This window comes from Corythoichthys intestinalis, chromosome 5 (genome assembly GCF_030265065.1).
Source record: "Corythoichthys intestinalis isolate RoL2023-P3 chromosome 5, ASM3026506v1, whole genome shotgun sequence".
Taxonomy (NCBI): Eukaryota; Metazoa; Chordata; class Actinopteri; order Syngnathiformes; family Syngnathidae; genus Corythoichthys; species Corythoichthys intestinalis.
Window position 1 is genome coordinate 22,456,121 of NC_080399.1, and position 20,701 is coordinate 22,476,821.

A 20,701-nucleotide genomic window follows, 5' to 3' on the forward strand; every position below is an offset into this window, starting at 1 on the left:
AAATTGTTGAAAACCTTTATCAATTCATTTTGGGTCTAAAACGTTTGGATTCTACAGACGTAAAGATTTCGAGTATTCGTCAACTAAAACTTGACAAATTTTATCTGCGTTTTCGTGGATGAAAACTAGACGAAGACGAACATATTTTGAAATGACTAAAAAAAAAAAGGGCTACCAAAAACGACTCGTTTCAAGTGAACATCTCACAGAGGATCCTTTAGGAAACATGGTATTAATTCAAGTGGTTGTCACTATTTCAGAAAAAAATTGAGTGGGATACAAAAGAAAGTAACTTTTGAAGTTATTATGGGTATTTTTTCAGTATACGTCTTGCCCTATAAGGATTGCAGGTGAGATGGATCTCAGACTAGTTACTAGTTGCCTTACACCAGTACTTCTCAAATAGTGGGGCGCGCCGAGCGATGCCAGGGGTGGCGCGTGTGACCTCAGAGAACATGCTTTTTTTTTTTTTTGCCGTACTAGAATAAAGTGTACTTGCACATCCACTCATCGAGTGGCAGTGGCGCTCTCATTTTCAAAGTGAGCGCAGTATTTTTGAAGTAAGCAAGAGCACACGGAAGACTCATGAAGAGCTGGAGAGCTGTGTGCCGTTTTCGAAAGCAGTTTTCCAGCCGGACTCACGCAGCGACCCACTGTCTTCTCCGGTCCTGACGTGTCCGCCCGAGAAGTGCCATTTTCGGCTTGGGATTGTCACAACGACTGCCCTCACCTACGGTTCTCCCTCGGCCGCCGAGAATGCGCTTTTTTCGGGCCGTTTGCCTTTTGGCTTTGACACTTAATACAGTGGTAGATGAGGAAAGACCACTGTTTACTGTGTCTAAAAATGATTATAGCAGACAGCCGGAAGCCAAATCAATTAAGACGCCACTTAAAGACATTAGACCCCAATCTCACTGATAAGCCGCTTGATTGTTTTTCAGCGAAAACGTGCCTAATATTGCCAACAATCGTCCCGCTTTGTCAATGTTATATCAGTAAACCGGTGAGCATTGTTAGCATGCTCAGTGCAAAATAACCCCACACCATCGCAAACTGGAGGTGATACTGTGAGCAGCGTGCAGCGAAAATAAAAACTGTCCTTCTGTCCAAGGACACCCCCCCCCCCCCCCCCCCAGTTTTGTTTTTTTGGTCAAATTTTTTGGCATTTTGTCCTCATGAGTTAATGTTTCTAATCAATTTTTATTTGTTATTATTCTGCGTCACCAGTAGGTAGATGGCAATATAGTGTAAAGCGCTTTGAGCGCCTTGAAAGGTGGAAAAGCGCTATATAAGTATAACACCATAACACCATTTACTGATTTTATTTTTCAATATCAAATGGTCAAAAATGTACCTTGAGTGTATTTTTACAGTTTGGATGTGACTTTTTTTTTTCTTTTTTTTTTTTTTTTTAAGTCGTTAAGTCTTTTCTGTTACAAACAACAATGTTAATAAAGTTATACTTTATAAGTTGATTTTTTTCTAATAGAGAAAAAAAGGATACAATGTGAGGCAGAGGCATACTTATAATAGTAATATTATAGACAAATGATACTATTTACAGTGGCAGCAGAGTTTGGGGGGAAGTGAAACATTTACGTCTTCCTTGGGGGGGCGTGACAGAAAATAATTGAGAAGCACTGCCTTACACATTAATAATAATAATCATAATAATAACACAATTTTATTTCTAGAGCGCTTTTCAAACCACACAAAGACGCGTCACAAGAGACATGGAATCACAGTACGATAAAAAACGGATTCAAAGGATAAAAGATTAAAAGCACAATAAAAAAAAAGTAAAGATATGACAGAGCTGGGGGTTATGGTGGGTAATATCACGTTCAGAGACAACTTAACAAGTTCAATTAAACCAAAATGCCTGGTTTAGAATGTGAAGGGCAAAACCCCAGGTGATCAGGAATACTACCTTGTCCATTGTCCTCCTGCTTTTGTGCACACGACCTGTCGATCTTGCTGACATGGGTTGGTGTGTCACGTGCCTCTGGCTGTTTGTTGTAGCGGCCCTCGTTGAAGACCTGCGGCAGGTTGGCAGTGTGGACCTGTCTGAGCTCTTCATAATCATTCAGAGCAGCACTAAGGTCCCAGTTTTTACCTATGAGGCACAAATCATTAAATATATCCAGAAAGAAGAAGGAGTACATCAAAAGATGTATAGAAAACTTCTTAAAGTGTGTGTGGGGGGAAAAAAAAGATTTTGAGTTCCCACGGAACTATTCCTTGTTCAACACAAACTAGCTTACTGTAAACAATGCTATCTGAAATGCTAAAACTGATGAGCTGGTTACATTGTAAAGAAATAAACAATGTGTAGAAAACCATTATAAATGGAAATCAAAATGGTCCTTTGTATATATTTTTATTCTATGCATACAAATCTTTTTTTTTCAGCAAAGCACAATCTCAATGTCCAGAGTAGCCTCCTTAAAGCATAAACACTTATCAAAAGTGAAAGGTTGAGCGTTGAGGTTGTGTAGGGTCAGAAAAGTGTTGATGATAAACTACTGGACAAATCCATTAACTGTGACAGCAATATCCTGATATGTAGGAGGAACATGAGCAGGAACACACCCATTAACAATCATTGTGAAGGAAGTGTCTGTGTGCGCAAAACTGTTCATTGAATTTATTAATGTTAAAATCAATTTTTCTTCCAATAACAATGTAATGCAAATATGGTGAGACTGTAGCTTGGCATCAGATTAAAAATAACAGTGTTGTTTAATTGTCAACTGACATACTAGCCTTTTTTGCCTCTCTCTTATCATTTGCATGGAGTACTTACTCAGAGGAAAAAGGCAGTTGCTTTCAGACAGAAAGCTGTCAACGCCCCGTGTTTGCCAACAAGTTTATTGAAGCATAGTGCAGCTAAATAGATTTTGTAGAGAATAGTTGGGCAGATTATAGAATACTGGTGCTTCTGATTACAACAGCGTTATCCATTTGCATAAAACATGCGACTTAGGACATTCAGAAGAGCGAGAGTCCACCGGATTGTAACCGGAGCATGTTCGTAGGTCAGTTAATGGACTCTTTTGAGAGGAAGCTGTGCTATTTCCTCTAGACGTCCAGACATGATGCTTCTCCACTAACTGAACATGAAACTTGGCACCGCTGATCCCTGTCTCTCAAGCCAAATCAATGCAAAGCGGATTTAGTGAATGTCTCTCAGAGGTGATCAAAACCCACGTTGGCCATCTAAGGCCCAGCAGTAGTGCAACTAATGCATGGTCTCTAAATGCTTCCACACGAGCGCTCAGTGGCCTAACAGTTCTCTCCTTCATTTAAAATGGCCGTTGTCAGCAAAAAGAAATGCAGGCAAATTATGAACATGGGCTACGCACATTCATGAGTGATCTATTGGCATTAAAGAGCAAGTGAAGAGCTTTTCGGATTTTGGTATAATTTTACAAATATAAACTTTGGACGAGTTCGTAGAAACAACCGTGTCATTTATAATGCTTAACTGCGAGGATAATTTGCGTTTTTTTTCTCTTTTCTTCTTTTTAAGTTTTTCAGCACTCAGTCAATACTGCCTTCCCAAACCCGGAAATGTGACGTAAATTCCCGAACGCAACAGAACACTATCCACAGCGAGCATAGCAGCAGCAACGATATCAGTGATACTTCCACCGAAAGTGATCATTCAGGATCGTTCTTTTGTGACACTACTGATGGCAAAGGCTCCCAGGAAAGATTATCTACAATTAATCCCTACATGTTTGAAACTGAGGCGTCAGATGACGACGATTTACTCAGTACAGAAGACGCTGGTGATGACGCCGGTTGGCAGCTCGACACTTGCCTATGTTTGGCATCGTGATTTCCCACTGAACCTTTCTTTCCCCATTATGTGATATAATTATCAGTAATTGCAAAAACAGACGAGTAGTTACAGGATTTAGATCTAGTAATAAATAGGGCTGTCAAATTTATCACGTTAATGGGCGGTAATTAATTTCTTTTTTTTTTTTAATCACGTTAAAATATTTGACACAATTAACGAATGCACGGAATGACCCGTTCATGTGTTGCATCAAACAGTTTACAATGACGCCATTTTAGCACATTGAGAGCAAAAAGGCAAAGAAAAGCAAGTGGACACAGGCGTTAATTGGACCGCGCCTTTCATTGGCTTAAGCTTTGGCAGCCACTACTAACAGTCATGGTTGCCCAACTTCCCATCATGCATTTGAGCGGAGCAGGAGACGATCTTTACGTAAGACGCTTAATGAACACAACGCAGAATATACAGTATACCATTTGCAGTCACCACTGACAGTCATGGTTGCCCAACTTCCCATCATGCGTTTGGGCAGAGCAGGAGACATTCTTTTTCTTAACACGCCTAATTGAACACAACGCAGAACATACTGTATACCATTTGCAGCCATCACTGACAGTCATGGTTGCCCAACTTCCCATCATGCGTTTGGGCAGACCAGTTAAGTCGCTACAGCAGGGGTGGCCAACCCTGGTCTTCGAGAGCCGCAATCCAGCTTGTTTTCCATGTCTCCCTCCTCCAACACACCTGCATCAAATTATCAGGATTGAGCTGATCATTTGATGAGCCCAGTGTTGGCCACCCCTGCGCTACAGTATCATGTAGTGAAAGCACATCAAAAATAATATTCCTATTCCTCAAAAAAAAAAAATAATGTTCACAAAAAGAAAAGCGCTCAATGCAAAGAGAACGGGCATTCCCAAACAAAATAGCTGTGAAAAATACACATAAAACTTACTCAGACTTTGCCTTGGCTAGATCTCTAATTAATTTAAGAATTTAACAGAAAGAATGTTGATAATGTTAATGCCGTCTTGTGAATTTATTGTTATAATAAACAAATACAGTACTTGTGTACAGTATGTTGCATGCTTATGTCTGTCTTGTGTCTTATCTTTCCAATCCAACAATAATTTACAGAAAAATATGGAATATTTTATAGATGGTTTGAATTGCGATTAATTATGATTAATTAGAAAAATAAAAAAATAAAAAATAAAAAGCTGCTCATGTACCGTAATGTATAATGCCTACTCTACCATGTATTGATTGTACGTCCTTGGTTGAAGGGGACGGGACTTGATAAGCATATGCTTCTCCCGTCAGCCCTTGTCTTTTCTTCGTTTTTTTCTTCGGGTTAATCATATCACAAAGCCATCTTCTAACTGTCAGTGATATCTTGTAAATGCCAATGATACCGATGATGATAATAAATAAAATAAATAAATAAATAATTTTTAAGCTGTGATTAACTCGATCAACAGCCCTAGTAATAAATGTATCAAATTGACATAAATAGACAACCTGTCAGCTGTCTTATGACAGGCAAGCAACAAAACTAAAGAAAAATTAACAAAAAATCAGGTCGCACTTCAACGAAGAGGCAGTTGGTTTTGCCCTCCTATGCCCTCAACTGAATTGCATCAAATTTTAGAATTAGAAAAGCCATTAAGGTTGTGTCCTCCTATGCTTTCAAAGCTGTCATCGCTAAAATGTTGAAAACAAAAATGTGATCGAGGAGCCAGTGAGAAGTTATTCTGCTTGACTCCCACAGAAGATGTCCAAATCCTTGCAGTTGAAGATTTTTTGGGCCACTCATAGTCTCGAGCTTTGGTGTGAGCAATTCATCGCTACACATCGAGATGGCATGATGGATCTCGTGTTTAAACCCAGAAAATGTTTGCAATATATGACGAGGATAGCGTGGTGCTATACTTTCGTATTGGAGTGCCGGCGAGGTCTTCGGGAATTTACGGCATTAGGAGGCGCCTCCCTCGTTGCTAAGGTGTTGCTATGGCAGTAACTCAAAAACTATGCTGTTAATTCAAAACATTTTTGGTAATGTGAGGTTTGAGAAAGCGAATGATGCGATCGATACAATTTAACCGAGTAAAACGCTCATAAATTGAAGCCTTCACCTGCCCTTTAACTTTCTCATTCAGGAATCTCGCCATCAGAATATTATCTACTACACAGCACTTAATGGCGCCGTGGTCACTGAATACTAGTCAGGTTGAATTCAAAAGTAAACGAATGTACAGAAAATGTAGTGTAATTGCTACTACTGTAAAGCCATCCATTTTCTATGCTGCTTCCATGTGAAAGGTGTACAAAGTAAAAACATAACAGCACTGAAAGACAGCTCGACCACATACACAGTGAGACAATGCTATATTATTATGCACAATGACTTGTCTTCTTGCTTTAATTCCTATTTACACAGGTCACTGGATCCAATCCCAATAACCATGGACTATAATTCAGTTGGCCCATGAACTTTTGCACTCCAGTGTTTTGTTTTGTTCAATGTGGCTAAGTGAGTTAAGCTTACATGCCAGTAGCATTGCCCTCCTCAATGGGACCCAGTGAAAAGACACAAAGCTGTCTCTTGGGAACGATCTCATGAAAACATCACAGCCTCTTCTAAATCAGCGAACTGGCTTTCGGTCATGAGCTCCTGTCCTCCCTTCCCTTCCCTTCTTTTGTTTCCTTTCTCACTCCTCCCTTTCCACCTAATTTCCTCCCCTCTTCATCGCAGAACCTATCCCACATCAAGGAGTAGATGATCAAACAGACCGCCCGTCTACTTTTAGTGTTGTTAGTCATAGTAGGCGCTTACCTTCCAGCAGGTCTCTTGCCAGACCCGGTTCTGCCCCCGTGGACCGAACAAAGTCTGACAGGACCGCGTCCATGTCCAGAGTCATGTGATCATGTGTGTGCGCTGCCCACGGTGCAGCGGAGGCCTTGGTGGACGCCAGCCTTCACGCTTTCATCTGACAAAGAAATAAGAAAAGCCATGTAACAACAAACACTCAAGAGAAAACTTTGCATCTCAACTCTAGCTGAGGTCGAATGAGTGCAAGCGGCGCTCCTCCTCAATATCTTACAGTCATATCTCACAGTCATAACATTACACCGAGCCGCACAGATGTAATATCAACAGAGCCGGAGCCAGAGGTTGTATCCAGGACACACCTGCCTGTTTCCTAAGCCTTTGGCCCACTGCCCGTTATTGCAACAATGCAAACTCTCTTCCTGCTTCTACGGCTGATGGCTGTGATAGAGTATCTTAAACCACAGCAGTGCTTCCATTTAATGGGCGAGAGCATGTTTACGTCCAAGAAACACAGCCACTAATTTCTCATGGTCAATAGTCTAGGTCACAAACAACACTAATGAGATGCATACCCTCCCTCGGTCCACGGAATGAATGAGTTCATGCATAACTTTCATTCCTCAGAAAGAAGCAGCGTGGGGGGTCAGAGAGCAACCCCGAGCAACAACAGCAAAGAAACAAACACCCACAGGTTTTGGGTACTAATAGCCGACCTCTGTGTGCAGAACAGAGTCTGCTAAGGTCTGAGGCTTTGACCCAGGAAGAGCAGAAGCCCACTGGAAGATGCCCCGCTCGTGTCGGGAGCTGTTCGGTTTCCCTTGCGGGCTGTCTGCATTAAAGAGCACAACATGACATTTGTAACCCACTAGAACAGAATCATCTTGGCTTTTAAATTTTTCCACAGCTACCATTGTTTCTAAAGAGCTGCTTGACTAATGTTGTAAGAGACATACTCTTTATGAGAATGCATTTTTAATAAGTCAACGTTTCAATTAGGATGTACAAATAGTTTAGCTGACCTAGTTGCGGGTAGGCATTTGCACTGTGTATTAGGAGTGAGTGAGCAAGTGAATGAGTGAGTGAGTGAGAGCAATACTTAGTGTTGAAAACTATCTTTCCATAGATCATTTTGAGCAATCAGTGTAGTTTAAATGTCAATTATGAAGGCTTCCCAACTACATTTGGCAATGGGGCGTTCAGTATCTTGTTCAATGACACATTGACATGGGCCAGTGTTTCACAGAGAACTAATTCTTCATTACTGGACTGAGAAAAAATATTCATGCATCTGTCTTTAACTTCATTGTTTACAGCAACCTTCATTTTTACCTCACTACATTTCCTAAAACTATACACTTAATAATTATTCAAATAATAACATTTCCTCTAACCATCTTCAGTACTCTTTATTACGAAATAAAATCCGGAGAAAATGTTGACTAATGCCTGAACTATGAGCACATAATTGAAGAACAGCATAGCACTACACTGTAGAGATATGGGAAGTGGTCATAAAAGGAGACCGAGGTAATAAGAAGTCTTTATAAGGCAGGATATATTTGTTTACTGTATACACGTAACATTCTACAAGTAATAATCTTGTGTGGTGATGAGGAATTGTCCAGAATCCCAGTAATGATATGCAGGGCATATACAGGGTACTGGTGTCAACAATAACTGATGCGGCGATGCATCCCGATGCGGGGCATGGACGATTCGATTCGATGCGGGCAACAAGCCGAATCGATTCAGCGCATTTTAAAATATATAAGACTAATAGCCTAGATCTTGAGCCCGAACTCGACCCAACCCAACCCGAATTTCGGGCCGAGTCGGGCCCAAAATGTCAATGATTTACGTTCGGGTCAGGTCGGGCCGGACTTTTCTTTTTTTTTAAATACATATATATTTGTATACTAAAACGATGTATGGATGTTAAACTAAGGAATATATGTTATAAAAATAAATAAATTGGATAAAACAGAGAGAAGGCGCTTTGGTAATCCCAAACATGAGCCGCAGCAGAGCCAGTGCATTGTTTGCGCACATGAATGCCGTGGCCCCGCCCTCCTTTTAATCTTCTCCTCGCGCTTTGGCCTCTCCGCGAGTCTGCAACTGCATCCTCGTATTTCCTTTTCGAATTTCGATATAGACCAGCAAGAGGTGAAAAGCAAACTAAAGACGGGGGATTGAAAAGGCAAGAATCCATGAGTGGCGTGTGGAAAGGATTTAAATCGACAGTGGAAGATGCTACAGAAAACCGTGTCGGCCTTGCCGAATGCAACAAATGTGGCGCTTTGCTCTCGTACGAGAGCAGAAAGACTGGCACCTTGACGCTGAGCAGGCATTTTAAAAACTGTACTGGCCTAAAAGATGATATTAGTCAAACATCGTTATTATCATTTGTTTTGAGGGCAGCACCTCTTCGTGCTAAGCAGGACATTGTGGTGTTCCTTTAAATGTTATTATTTATTTTGTTTCAGTGCTCCTTAAGGCAGGTTGTTCTTTTGTGTGTTCTAATGCGAGTCCTTAAAATAAAGAATGTTGTTTAAAAGTATTTTAGTTTATTTTTGTATATGCTGCTGTTCCTCTCATTGTCATAGAGGCGCGTAGTGAGCAAAACATCCCACACAGAAATATATTTAACAAACCTTTCCAGCGTTATTTCGTTGTGTAAATACATTTATAATGATCAGAAAAATAGGTAGACTATTTAAACATTAAGAAAACTTGCGTTTTTTTCTGCCAACTTGAAAAAATTAAAATAAATGTCTATTGCATTTTGCCGAGGAAATGACGCATTAACTATCCACCTGATAGAACAGACACAAAAATATAAAAGATATAAATGTTTATTGAATATGCATCTTACAGTCTTGTTTAACTGGGAGAATTTGTTCCAAAAGACGGGCTTTAATTTGTTATCATTATGCACATGGCATTGTCACAAAAAACGCAACCACGCATCGCATCCCCGCATTTCCTCCTCCAACTGAGTCCTCACAAATAAAACAGGCTCGGGCCTACGAATAAAACAGACTTTTTGGGGGTTCCGGGCGCGGGCCCACAAATAAAATGTAAAATTTCGGGGGGGTTTCGGGCTCGGGCATACAAATAAAAAATGAAATTTCGGGTTTTTTCGGGCTCGGGCCTGTAAGGTAAGTTAATTGCTCGGGCCGGGTCGGGCTTTAATACGCGCCGGCCGGGTCGGGTCGGGCTGGATTTTTTAGGCCCGAACTAGGCTCTATATAAGTATGTTCAAAAATCTTCCCTGTGCAATTCCGGTGATGCAACGGATTTGGTTACCCCATTTGTAATATTATTCTCATGTTTACCTGTAGAGGAAGCTACTTTACATTCAAAGCAATGCAGGGGGAACAAGGAACCCAAATCCGCTTCCTCACCGGAGTAACGTCACAGACATGCGCAGTTGCAATCGAGAGAGCAGAGAGACATAACATAACAATGGCTGAAGCGGAGAAAGAGGGAGTGCTACTGTGTGTAAAAAAAAACTGAGAAAGCCCTAGTCTCATTTAAAGCACAAATTAAATGCTGTGATCTGTTTTTTTTTTTTTTTTTTTTTTAAAATATATATATCTGAAAGTATACTATTTTCATTTGACTTCAACCAGGAGTGACACAAGAGCCAATAAAAAGTTGTTTAATGTCTGACCGCTTGTGTTGCCTCATGATTCACGAAAAATATGCTTTGCTTTAGAATTTTAATGCATCCCAGGCTTTAATGCATCGCGATGCATTGCTGAATCGAACCGAATCGAATCGTGACCCTCTGAATCGAATCGAATCGTGGCCCTGCGATTCGTAATCGAATCCAATCGTGAGGGCAGTGCCGATGCACACCTCTAATACAGGGTGTTCCAAAATGGTTGACCCCATTCTAAATGCCCATATCTCGGAAACTACTTGATGGATCTCAGTGAAACTAAATACACTTTATGCTGAAGGTCATAAGTTTTATTGGTTAAATTTGCAAAGAAAAGTACAAATATTTGTTGGTTCTATGACAGATTTTCATAAATGTTCAACATGAGCGCTGCCTATGTCTCTGCACACTTCGAGTCGGTATTCGAGCTAGTGCCAAACTCGAAACTCAAACTTGAAATTTTTGGTGCCTAAGTCCTAATTTTTTTTGTAGTTGGTGCCTTCTTTGCAAAATTTGTGAAGAAGGCACACTGCACTGTCTTCGGTGACTGAGTCCGAGCATAATCTAACACGCAAAATGCCTTTACTTTTAAAGTGAACTGCATTTCTTAACCTGAAGAGATAGAAATGCCAAACATTACACACAAAAAACTTGAAACGTTTCTACACAAGCTGTGAAAATTTGAGGTCATTCCAATGAAAATTGTTGAAAATCATTGGCCTACGAAATGGGGTTAAACATTTTGGAACACCCTGTATAATTTAGGTGTAGTGTTGAAACAGAAATAGCCAAATACAGTAACCTCATCTTTTCCTTAAAGTGTAGTCATGTTCACGTCAGGGCCCCCACCCACATGTGAGGTAAGTCTGACTCAGAAACATCTGATTACATGTTTCTATCTGACATGAAATTGTGTAGGCATGAGTTTCCCATCCAGGAAAATCATTTGAAATATTTTCTTGTCAGACCTAAAGCGTTACAGACAGGTGAACTAGAGAAGACATTCGTTCACGAGGGTCATGAGTGCTGGAGTCTATCCCAAGTGTCTATGGGCAGGACACAAGAATACATCCTGAATTAGATACCAGCCAGTTTTAGGGCACAAATAGATTAACAACCACACTCACACCTATGGACAACTTAATGCTCATTCAACCCCCCCACATGTTTTTGGGATGTAAAGAGAAAGCTTGAAAATCAGGAATTATGCAAGCACAAGATGAACATGCAAATTCCACACAAAAAGTACGGAGACCTTGTTTCAACCCTTGAACTTACAGTGAACTGCGAGTTGCACATGTTATCTAGTCAGCCACTGACAACCCTTGAGATTCATAAATAATAAAAACACAAGGGATATGCTCGCTAACAGTAATTGTTTGCCAGTGCTACTTATATATTAAAAATCGCATAAAAAGGTTTTTAGTTATCAAACTTACTTTCTGTATTTTTGTTGAGGATGCATCGCGATCAGATGACCGCGGGACTGTTTGGACCAGACACAACTCTAGTCCATGGCTTCACAGGTCGAGGTGGAGAGGAAGACTCTGGGACTGCAGAAAACCGTGGCTGAAATACACAAAATAATATAAGCAATCATCCACTGAAATTTAACCAGTGCTCAATAAAATCTTTTGTTTTTATATGATCAGGGTTAACAAGTGGAATCTGTACTAAAAATGATGGAGCAATATGAATTCCAACCAAACTTATGTTTTCCTCATCTTGCAGTCATAATATAATGACTTCAGGAACAGTGTGGCAAAATATGACCTTGCAGCCAACTGCCATCTTACTCTGAGCTGCCCACACTTTAGTAAATGCATTAAGTCATGCATTATTCACTAGTGTAGTCATAAAATGTCTCTATTGTTAACATGTCATCTCCGGATCTGTGAGCAGTGATCTTAAAGTTGTGCTATTCGAACTAAGGCTCATTTGCCTTGTACATCTTGAGAAAAAAACCCCTTCTTATTTTTTTTCTACAAGTGTACCATTACTGGCACCGCACATCACTTGATTTACCAGTCTATAAAAAAATGAACACACTTCTGTGAGATACCATCAACTGCTAAACAAAAATAGATGTTATTTATCCCTGACTTTTTCATCTACGAATAAAATGCTGTTTTCTACATATATGTTCAGTGCATACACCGCTTATAGATGCCAGTAGCGGAGTGAGTTAATATTCACCCACGTGCAACGAAGATATGCAGCAGGTGGGAGGTGAACTGGCCTAACACTTGCACGCCTTTGTTTCCATTATAAGAAAATGGCAGCAAATGCTTGTCGTTATAGTTGCAACATATAGTAGCTTTAGTCGTTTATTTATTTAGTCGTATCCAAGAAATAAAATCATGCTAGAACATAGTTGATTTTTCCCAGCTGTGATAAATCTTTATTGCATTACTAATATTTGTCTTTAATATTGTCTTAAGTGTCTTCCATATACGTACAGTGTATGTCAGTTAGAAAATCGCTTTGCCGAACCGAAAGTTGAAACTTTTACACTTTGGCACTTCATTTTTAGAAGGCAAAAATGAAAAGAATGAATTTTTAAGATGACAAATGGTCTTGCCTTTTCTGAGAAAAACTGAAGCTATGTATAGAGCGGGACAATTGACTCCTATTCTGACTACTGTATAAGCAAACATACTATACAAATCATGTTGTAGTTTTAATTAAATTAGCCATAATTGACCAGAATAAGCAATAAATAAATATATAATATTCACTACATCTATGTTATTAGTGTTCAGTTATGTACTTTACTTATGATTAATACTTTTTTTCTTTGTCTCACATTGATTCACATTCAGTTTTGAACTTTTGATCCTTTTTGTATTGTACTGTATAGATTGTGCAGACTCTTTGATAGAAGACAGAATACTTAACAAGGCTCCTGACTAACATTTTTTTTTACCAGGAGCACAGTGGCCCCTAACTTAAAAGTTTTCCTCTAATTTTCACTAAATACTTTCATAATAAATGTATGAAACCACAAACTTATGAATCTATATTTTATTGTCTATCAGTTTTGACATCAGCCAGCATCTTAGAAATTAGGTTAACATGGGAATTTTGTTCCATTTCTGTCGCTGTCACCTGGAACTACAACCAATACACGACTGATGTATTGATCGACAAATCACCCTCTAGGGGTACTGGCCAGCCCGGAAATTCACATCCACACGCCACACCTTGTCAATATAGAGGAGCGTATCATTTTAGCAGTGTGCGACCAGCACATATTTTATGATACCTCTCGGCATGAGTATGGAAAGTTGTTGGCGCCCAGACAATAAATTTCAAAATTTCCTCCAAATTCATAGCTATTCAGAGACTTGCGATGACGCACAGGCAGAGTGCGATGCATGTTGCTGTCGCTTGCCACTGCAGTCGCATCGCGCCCTGTGTGTTGGCTTTCAGCTCAACGGCGATGACCTTCGCATTTTGCCATTGCTCATCGCCTCCTGTGTGTCGAGCCCCTAACCTGCTCCACACATCGCCCACCTCCACCTTCTTTTTCTTCTTCTGTACTTTCCCTTGGCAAACCAGCTCGTTACATTAAAGCCAAATAGTGGATTTAACCCTGAAGGACTTTGTCAGTAACAACAACAAAAAAAATACCTGCAATGTTACTGGTCACGCATGTGCGAGTAGATGAAAAAAATTACTCATACTGGCTCTAATTTTAGTCACAAAATGCGACCATTTAGTCGCAGTCTGGAGCCCTGTTGTTTTTCATGTTAAATACTTTTAAAACTCGTCCCATCTAGGATTTCTGAGAGCAATTTGGCACCGATCTCGTGTAAATTTTTGCGAGATTTCACGCAAGCGTAACTAAACAAGGGCGCTGTTATAATGATGAAATTCAACAAAGAATCTTGACTTTGCAGGTCTATTGCAAGATATGTCTATTTTGTGGTAAGAATAAAACAGATAAATCAATCGATATCACTTCCTAATACTCTTCGTTGTTTACTTGGCTCCACTTTTCGGATGTCATATGATTGAGGGGTGAAATGCCCCCATTTAGGAGCAGTCTGGAGCCCTGCTGTATTCGTAAGACTTGTGATCTGAGACCCTAGGTGTTGTTCCTAGTCTGTTTCTTTGGTTTGTGTATTGAAGACCATTTACGACCATAGGGGTCAGCCTTCGTAGCAAAGAATCACACAATTTTCTTAGCTAAACTGTGTCATAGACCTATGTTTGTAGGAGTAAAACTTCCATCCACTTTCAACACCGCTTATCCTTGTCAGAGTCTGGAGCCAATCCCAGATGACTTCGGGCAAACGGCAGTTTACCCCCTAAACTGGTTGCCAGTCAGTTGTAAGGCACAACGGTAAACCATTCAAAGACTAATTTTGAAATTTGAACAAATCATTAAATGTTAAAGATATATTATTAACATATATTCATCTATATTTAAAAAATGAGAAAGCCTGTTTGTTAAAAACAGGTTAGCAGAAACCGCATCCTTGTCAGGCAGTTACATCAATGTTGTCGAGAATCATATTTGCCTTTTAAACTGCTTTTGACAAAGAGTGTGCCAGCTTGCACTGGACTAGTCACTAATAGTAGTTATTAGGTAGCACTAACTAGTAAGAGAGTGCACATTTAATTGAAATTGTGGTTTGTAAGTAATATACTGTAGATTGTCTCTATTATTCATCTGTGAACAAAATAAAAATGAATAAATGTTCACAAATTATTGTGACCTAAAAATGCACAGCACCTCAACATACAGCTTTTGCAGTTAGGGGAAATGACCGTGGTGGAGTCACAGACAGATGCTTATCGGCTCCTGGCCAGGGAGATCCTCTGGAAATGCAGTGCCAAGAGGCCGCAGTCATTTTGATCCATTTGCAAATATAATTACACAGATTTGACACTGCTACCCTGCTTTACAACTGCTGGGCCTTTGAAAGTCTAGACTCCCATTCTTTACATGCAGTGTGAGAAATGCTGCAGGAAGCAATAATGTCACTTTACATCTCATTGCCACGCTGCACACTGCCAGCGCAGCAAGAGTGTGGATACAACTTGGACTTGTTGTTGGATCGTGAATATTTGAGGTATGTCTCAATCAATGCTTCTCTGCAAAAGGTTGCTCACTATTGACCTGGCAAACACAAAAGCAATGTTTGTCTACACTATATGTAAACACAGACGCTGTGATTTCTTACACAAGACCTTCTGGTCAAGTAAAATCTTCAGATCAACTGCATGTGCAGGATTTAACCAAAACAAAGCTCTGGTTGCTGAGGGGCACAGAAAAAGATCACAACCCCGTTAAATGTCAGCTCCCTCAACTTTGCTATCACTACAAAGGCAAACTGCTTTCTTAAATGGGCCCTCTCGAACTCATTGTCACACGCAAAACTCTGGGGCTATGAGTGAACCCCATTTCAAACATGATTTTCAGGCTGCCCATTTGAAAAATGTATTAAATGAATAAAACATGTTCAGAGTATATATTTACAAACTTAAAGTGCCAGTTATTTTTCCTTGTTATTTTCTGATTTAATATCAGATAACCAGACCATCTGGCATGGACACCAATTTTAGGAACTTTAGGACAAGAAAACGAATCACTGCAGATTCATTTTCTCATTTCTAAAACGGTATCATCAAATGTGACTATGATGTACAGTGGTATGAAAAGTTGTGTGTAGCACAGGTGCCCAAACTACTATATACGGTACTTAAAGTGCGTACGACAGGAGAAAAAAAGTCTTAAATAGCATTATTATGTGAATTAGAATCGTATTTTGAGACGATTCGACTATATACAACAATTTAGCAAAGTGCAGATGACGAGAAATAATTCTTTTAATCTGCTGGTTAGCCACGCCTACCATTATAGGGCTCTAGCGTCCCCAACAGGTGGATGTTTAAGATATATTCCATCCATCCATCCATTATCTTCCGCTTGTTCCGGGGTCGGGTTGTAGAGACGTGTCAGCCACGACACCCCTACAACATCCAGAGCCTTCAGGAACTCCGGGCGGATCTCATCTACCCCCGGGGCCTTGCCACCGAGGAGCTTTCCAACCACCTCAGTGACTTCAACACCAGAGATCGAAGAGCCCACCACGGAGTCCGCAGACTCTGCTTCCTCAAAGGAAGGCGTGTCGGTGGAATTGAGGAGGGCCTCGAAGTATTCTCCCCACCGGCTCACGACGTCCCGAGTCGAGGTCAGCAGTACACCATCTTCACTATACACAGTGTTAATGGTGCACTGCTTTCCCCTCCTCAGGCGCCGGATGGTGGACCAGAATTTCCTTGAAGCCGTCCGGAAGTCGTTTTCCATGGCCTCGCCGAACTCCTCCCATGTCCGGGTTTTCGCCTCGGCGACCGCCGAAGCCGCAGTCCGCTTGGCCAGCCGGTACCTGTCAGCTGCCTCCGGAGTCCCACAGGCCAAAAAGGCCCGATAGGCCTCCTTCTTCAGCTTGACGGCATCCCTTACCGCTGGTGTCCACCAGCGGGTTCGGGGATTGCCGCCACGACAGGCACCAACCACCTTACGGCCACAGCTCCGATCGGCCGCCTCAACAATGGAGGTGCGGAACATAGCCCACTCGGACTCAATGTCCCCCACCTCCCCCGGGACAAGGGAGAAGTTCTGCCGGAGGTGGATGTTGAAACTCTTTCTGACAGGGGATTCTGCCAGACGTTCCCAGCAGACCCTCACAATACGTTTGGGCCTGCCAGGTCTGGCCAGAATCTTCCCCCACCATCGGAGCCAACACACCACCAGGTGGTGATCAGTTGACAGCTCCGCCCCTCTCTTCACCCGAGTGTCCAAAACATGCGGCTGCAAGTCCGATGACACGATTACGAAGTCGATCATCGAACTGCGGCCTAGGGTGTCCTGGTGCCAAGTGCACATATGGACACCCCTATGTTTGAACATGGTGTTCGTTATAAACAAACCGTGACGAGCACAGAAGTCCAATAACAGAACACCACTCGGGTTCTGATCGGGGGGGCCGTTCCTCCCAATCACGCCCCTCCAGGTCTCACTGTCATTGCCCACGTGAGCGTTGAAGTCCCCCAGTAGAACGAGGGAGTCCCCAGAGGGGGCGCTCTCTAGCACACCCTCCAAGGACTCCAAAAAGGGTGGGTATTCTGAACTGCTGTTCGGTGCATAAGCGCAAACAACAGTTAGAACCTGTCCCCCCACCCGAAGGCGGAGGGAGGCTACCCTCTCGTCCACCGGGGTAAACCCCAACGTACAGGCGCCAAGCCGGGGGGCAATAAATATGCCCACACCTGCCCGGCGCCTCTCACCATGGGCAACTCCAGAGTGGAAGAGAGTCCAACCCCTCTCGAGAGGATTGGTACCAGAACCCAAGCTGTGTGTGGAGGAGAGTCCGACTATATCTAGTCGGAACTTCTCCGCCTCACACACCAGCTCAGGCTCCTTCCCTGCCAGAGAGGTGACATTCCATGTCCCAAGAGTTAGCTTCAGCAGCTGGGGGTCGGACCGCCAAGGCCCTCGCCTTTGGCTGCCGCCCAACTCCCTACGCACCCGACCCCTTTGGCCCCCCCCACAGGTGGTGAGCCCATGGGAAGGGGAACCCACGTTGCCTTTTCGGGCTGAGCCCGGCCGGGCCCCATGGGGACAGGCCCGGCCACCAGATGCTTGCCTTCGAGCCCCACCTCCAGGCCTGGCTCCAGAGGGGGGCCCCGGTAACCCGCGTCCGGGCAAGGGAAACTGGGGTTCATTAATGTTGCTCATCATAAGGGGTCTAAAGATATATTATTAAGATATTTTAATCTATATTTAAAAGCGGACTAACGTTTTCATCTGATTTAGTATGCAGCCCATTGAGGGAGAATTATTCAGAACGAGGAAAACGCGACAAAGAGAGCCGCAAAATGTCATTGTTTCAGTCTCTCTACTACAATATTTTTACAGGATATTCTTTTTATCCAAATATTTTCCCCAATAGCTAAATAAATGGCATGGTCATGACAAATAGCAGTCTTGTGCTAAATGGAATATGAAATAATAGAAATACATTTATTCAGGACGACATGGCAAAATTACTCCATAATGGTCAAAACTGTCGACTTCACTTTTACTGTCGCACCTCCCGAACGATATTTTATGCCACCTAAATCGGGCTTATGTCATTTCCCTTCCCCGACTTCGGAGAATGTAAACAAACCAAGCGGTGTGACAGCTAGCCGACATGCTAACCCAAAGCGAGTGATGTTTCAAAGTCTTCGAAGCAGAAAATCACACATAATTAGCCCGGATCATTTCACATGACGACTGGGTTGTCGATTGTCTTCGCCGATCGGCAACCCGCTCGGCGGAGAGCAATTTACAGCTCGTTCCCCTGCAAATACGGACAGGAGAGCTCACCGGGGAAGCAGCTGGACAATGACCGCCGAACAAATCGGCCGACATCGGAGGAGCGTGTAGCTGCCAAATGGTCAGCACGAATATGGCAACATAATGCTTTACTACACGGCGAAGACGTAAACAGCGAGAGTTATACGTACCAGAGCGGCTGCAGTTGATGTGCAGCTAACATGTGCAGCTAATGTGTATGAGGAGAGCTTTTTACATGCCCATCCATGATCAAACGTAAGTAGTCCTTTATTTAAAGAAAGTTTGTAGTGTTTACTTTGTAATCGCTGTATTCGCGGCTATTTTCAACAAAAAGTTGCAATTTCTGATCGGTCGGAAAATTTGACAGAACACCGGGCACATGAGGAGGGCAATAATCAGAGTTTAGTGCTCTCCCGGCGGGGGGATGTGCGACAAGCCGCTCGTCGTTGGCCGAGGAGACAAGGAGCATGTCAGCCACAAAATGCAAGCCACCTACATATTAAAATGATCCCAGTATTGGACATAATACAAAACACGATGTTTACTCACTTCCTCGTAAGTCCCATGGTCCCACAGTAGTAGGGCTTGTTTTGGCCAATATTCACCGGTGAATGGGAACCTTTTGAAGCCCCAAAAACGCGCACACGCCGCTCCCTCGTACAGCAAGATTTTTCTGTAGCTGTTTGGCTGGCGTGATGCGAAAAATAAACGTATTAATCCGCGAAATCAGCTGAATCCTAAGTCCTTCTCATACAACAGTACAGCTGTATAGTGAAAAGGACTCCTTCCTCCGTACACGTCACAGCGCCCTCTTCCTCAATGCAAGACCGAACCCGGAAGTCTGTCATTTTCGTAGCGCGAGATTCAAAAATTGAATAAATATATCGATCGCTTTTTCACACATCCAAGTGGTCCATTTCATTCAGGAGCATAAAATACCGTGTGTATTATGAAATAAACATATTTTTTTCTGTCACAGGCACAATGGGATATTGTGTTAGCTGTTGGCAGAGAAATCTTACTGTATTTGGAAAGACTGCGTTAGTGCCTTTGTTAATCAACGTGTCATTCATTTGTTTGATAAGCATTCATTGAGACAGCCAGAGATAAGATAAACTCTTCTTATGATCTTGAATGAGCAACAACTGCTAAGCTGATTTGAACCTGCATCTCCCGCCTTCTTTAATAGATATAAACGGACAAAAATAACAGAGAGCTTCCAGAAAGGCTTTTTCGCAGAGAAAAGAGGTCTGACCTCCTTTTTAGAGTAAAAGAAAATGACCTACAATGGGTCTTCATGAATCTGAATTGAGCCAGCAAGGATATTCTGTGCGAGATGTTCAGTTTGATTTGGGAAAAAATGTTCCCTTGCTGAATTGCCTGAAGACAGGGGATTGTTGTGTCTGTTTAGCCTCATGGGTAAAATGCAACAAAAGTGGATGTCCCCAGCAAAATGATGCCAGTGGGAGCTGTAGGGTTGATCATCTATGTCTTTGGGCTTCATTGGGTGTTTGATGCTCATGAAACTGAGGTCCAGGAGATGTAAGCTAATGTCTAGTGTGATTTACAGCTATTTTGTGTGATGCTATGTATATTTTTTTCAGCTATTGTGTTTGAAATATATACATTATATGACATCTGATGGATTCAGCTTTAGACCATCCTCTGTACACTTTGGAAACTGGAAAAATGAGACAGTTCATCATTCCTTGATTGAAAAGTTTCCACAATAAACCGAGCTTTGGCTGACATAGAAATTCATATAGATCTCTGCTTTTCAAAATGTAGGGTTAATTAAAACACCATTAGCCTATAATGGCTTCATATAATTACAGGCGAGATCAACCCCTATATACGACAGCAATGTACATTTAATTAGGCACTTTGTCCGCCAGGACACTATTTCATAAATATCATACTAAAGCTTGTCATAAAGATCGTGAAATGTAAAAAGCCACATAAGTAGTGAAAGCACAAGAAGTTCTGGTAAAGACGAGCCTTAATAATACTGTACGAATCTAAATGATCATAAAACAGTTTCGA

The 20,701-nt window shown here is 41.8% G+C and overlaps 1 protein-coding gene across 2 annotated transcripts in view; it reads right to left on the bottom strand.

The window, feature by feature from the left end:
- otud7a (OTU deubiquitinase 7A) overlaps positions 1 to 20,701 on the bottom strand; it is a 59,528-nt gene that overhangs the window by 37,092 nt on the left and 1,735 nt on the right. The window contains exons 2-4 of one of the 2 annotated variants that reach the window (XM_057836079.1): positions 11,745 to 11,874; positions 6,645 to 6,798; positions 1,931 to 2,116 (exon numbers count right to left, since the gene is read on the bottom strand). In XM_057836079.1, coding sequence (XP_057692062.1) covers positions 1,931 to 2,116; positions 6,645 to 6,729 — 271 coding nt within the window. In that variant the 5' untranslated portion in view covers positions 6,730 to 6,798; positions 11,745 to 11,874. Of the gene's footprint in view, positions 1 to 1,930; positions 2,117 to 6,644; positions 6,799 to 11,744; positions 11,875 to 20,701 lie in introns of those variants that run through there. The other variant, XM_057836080.1, reaches the window with a different exon arrangement.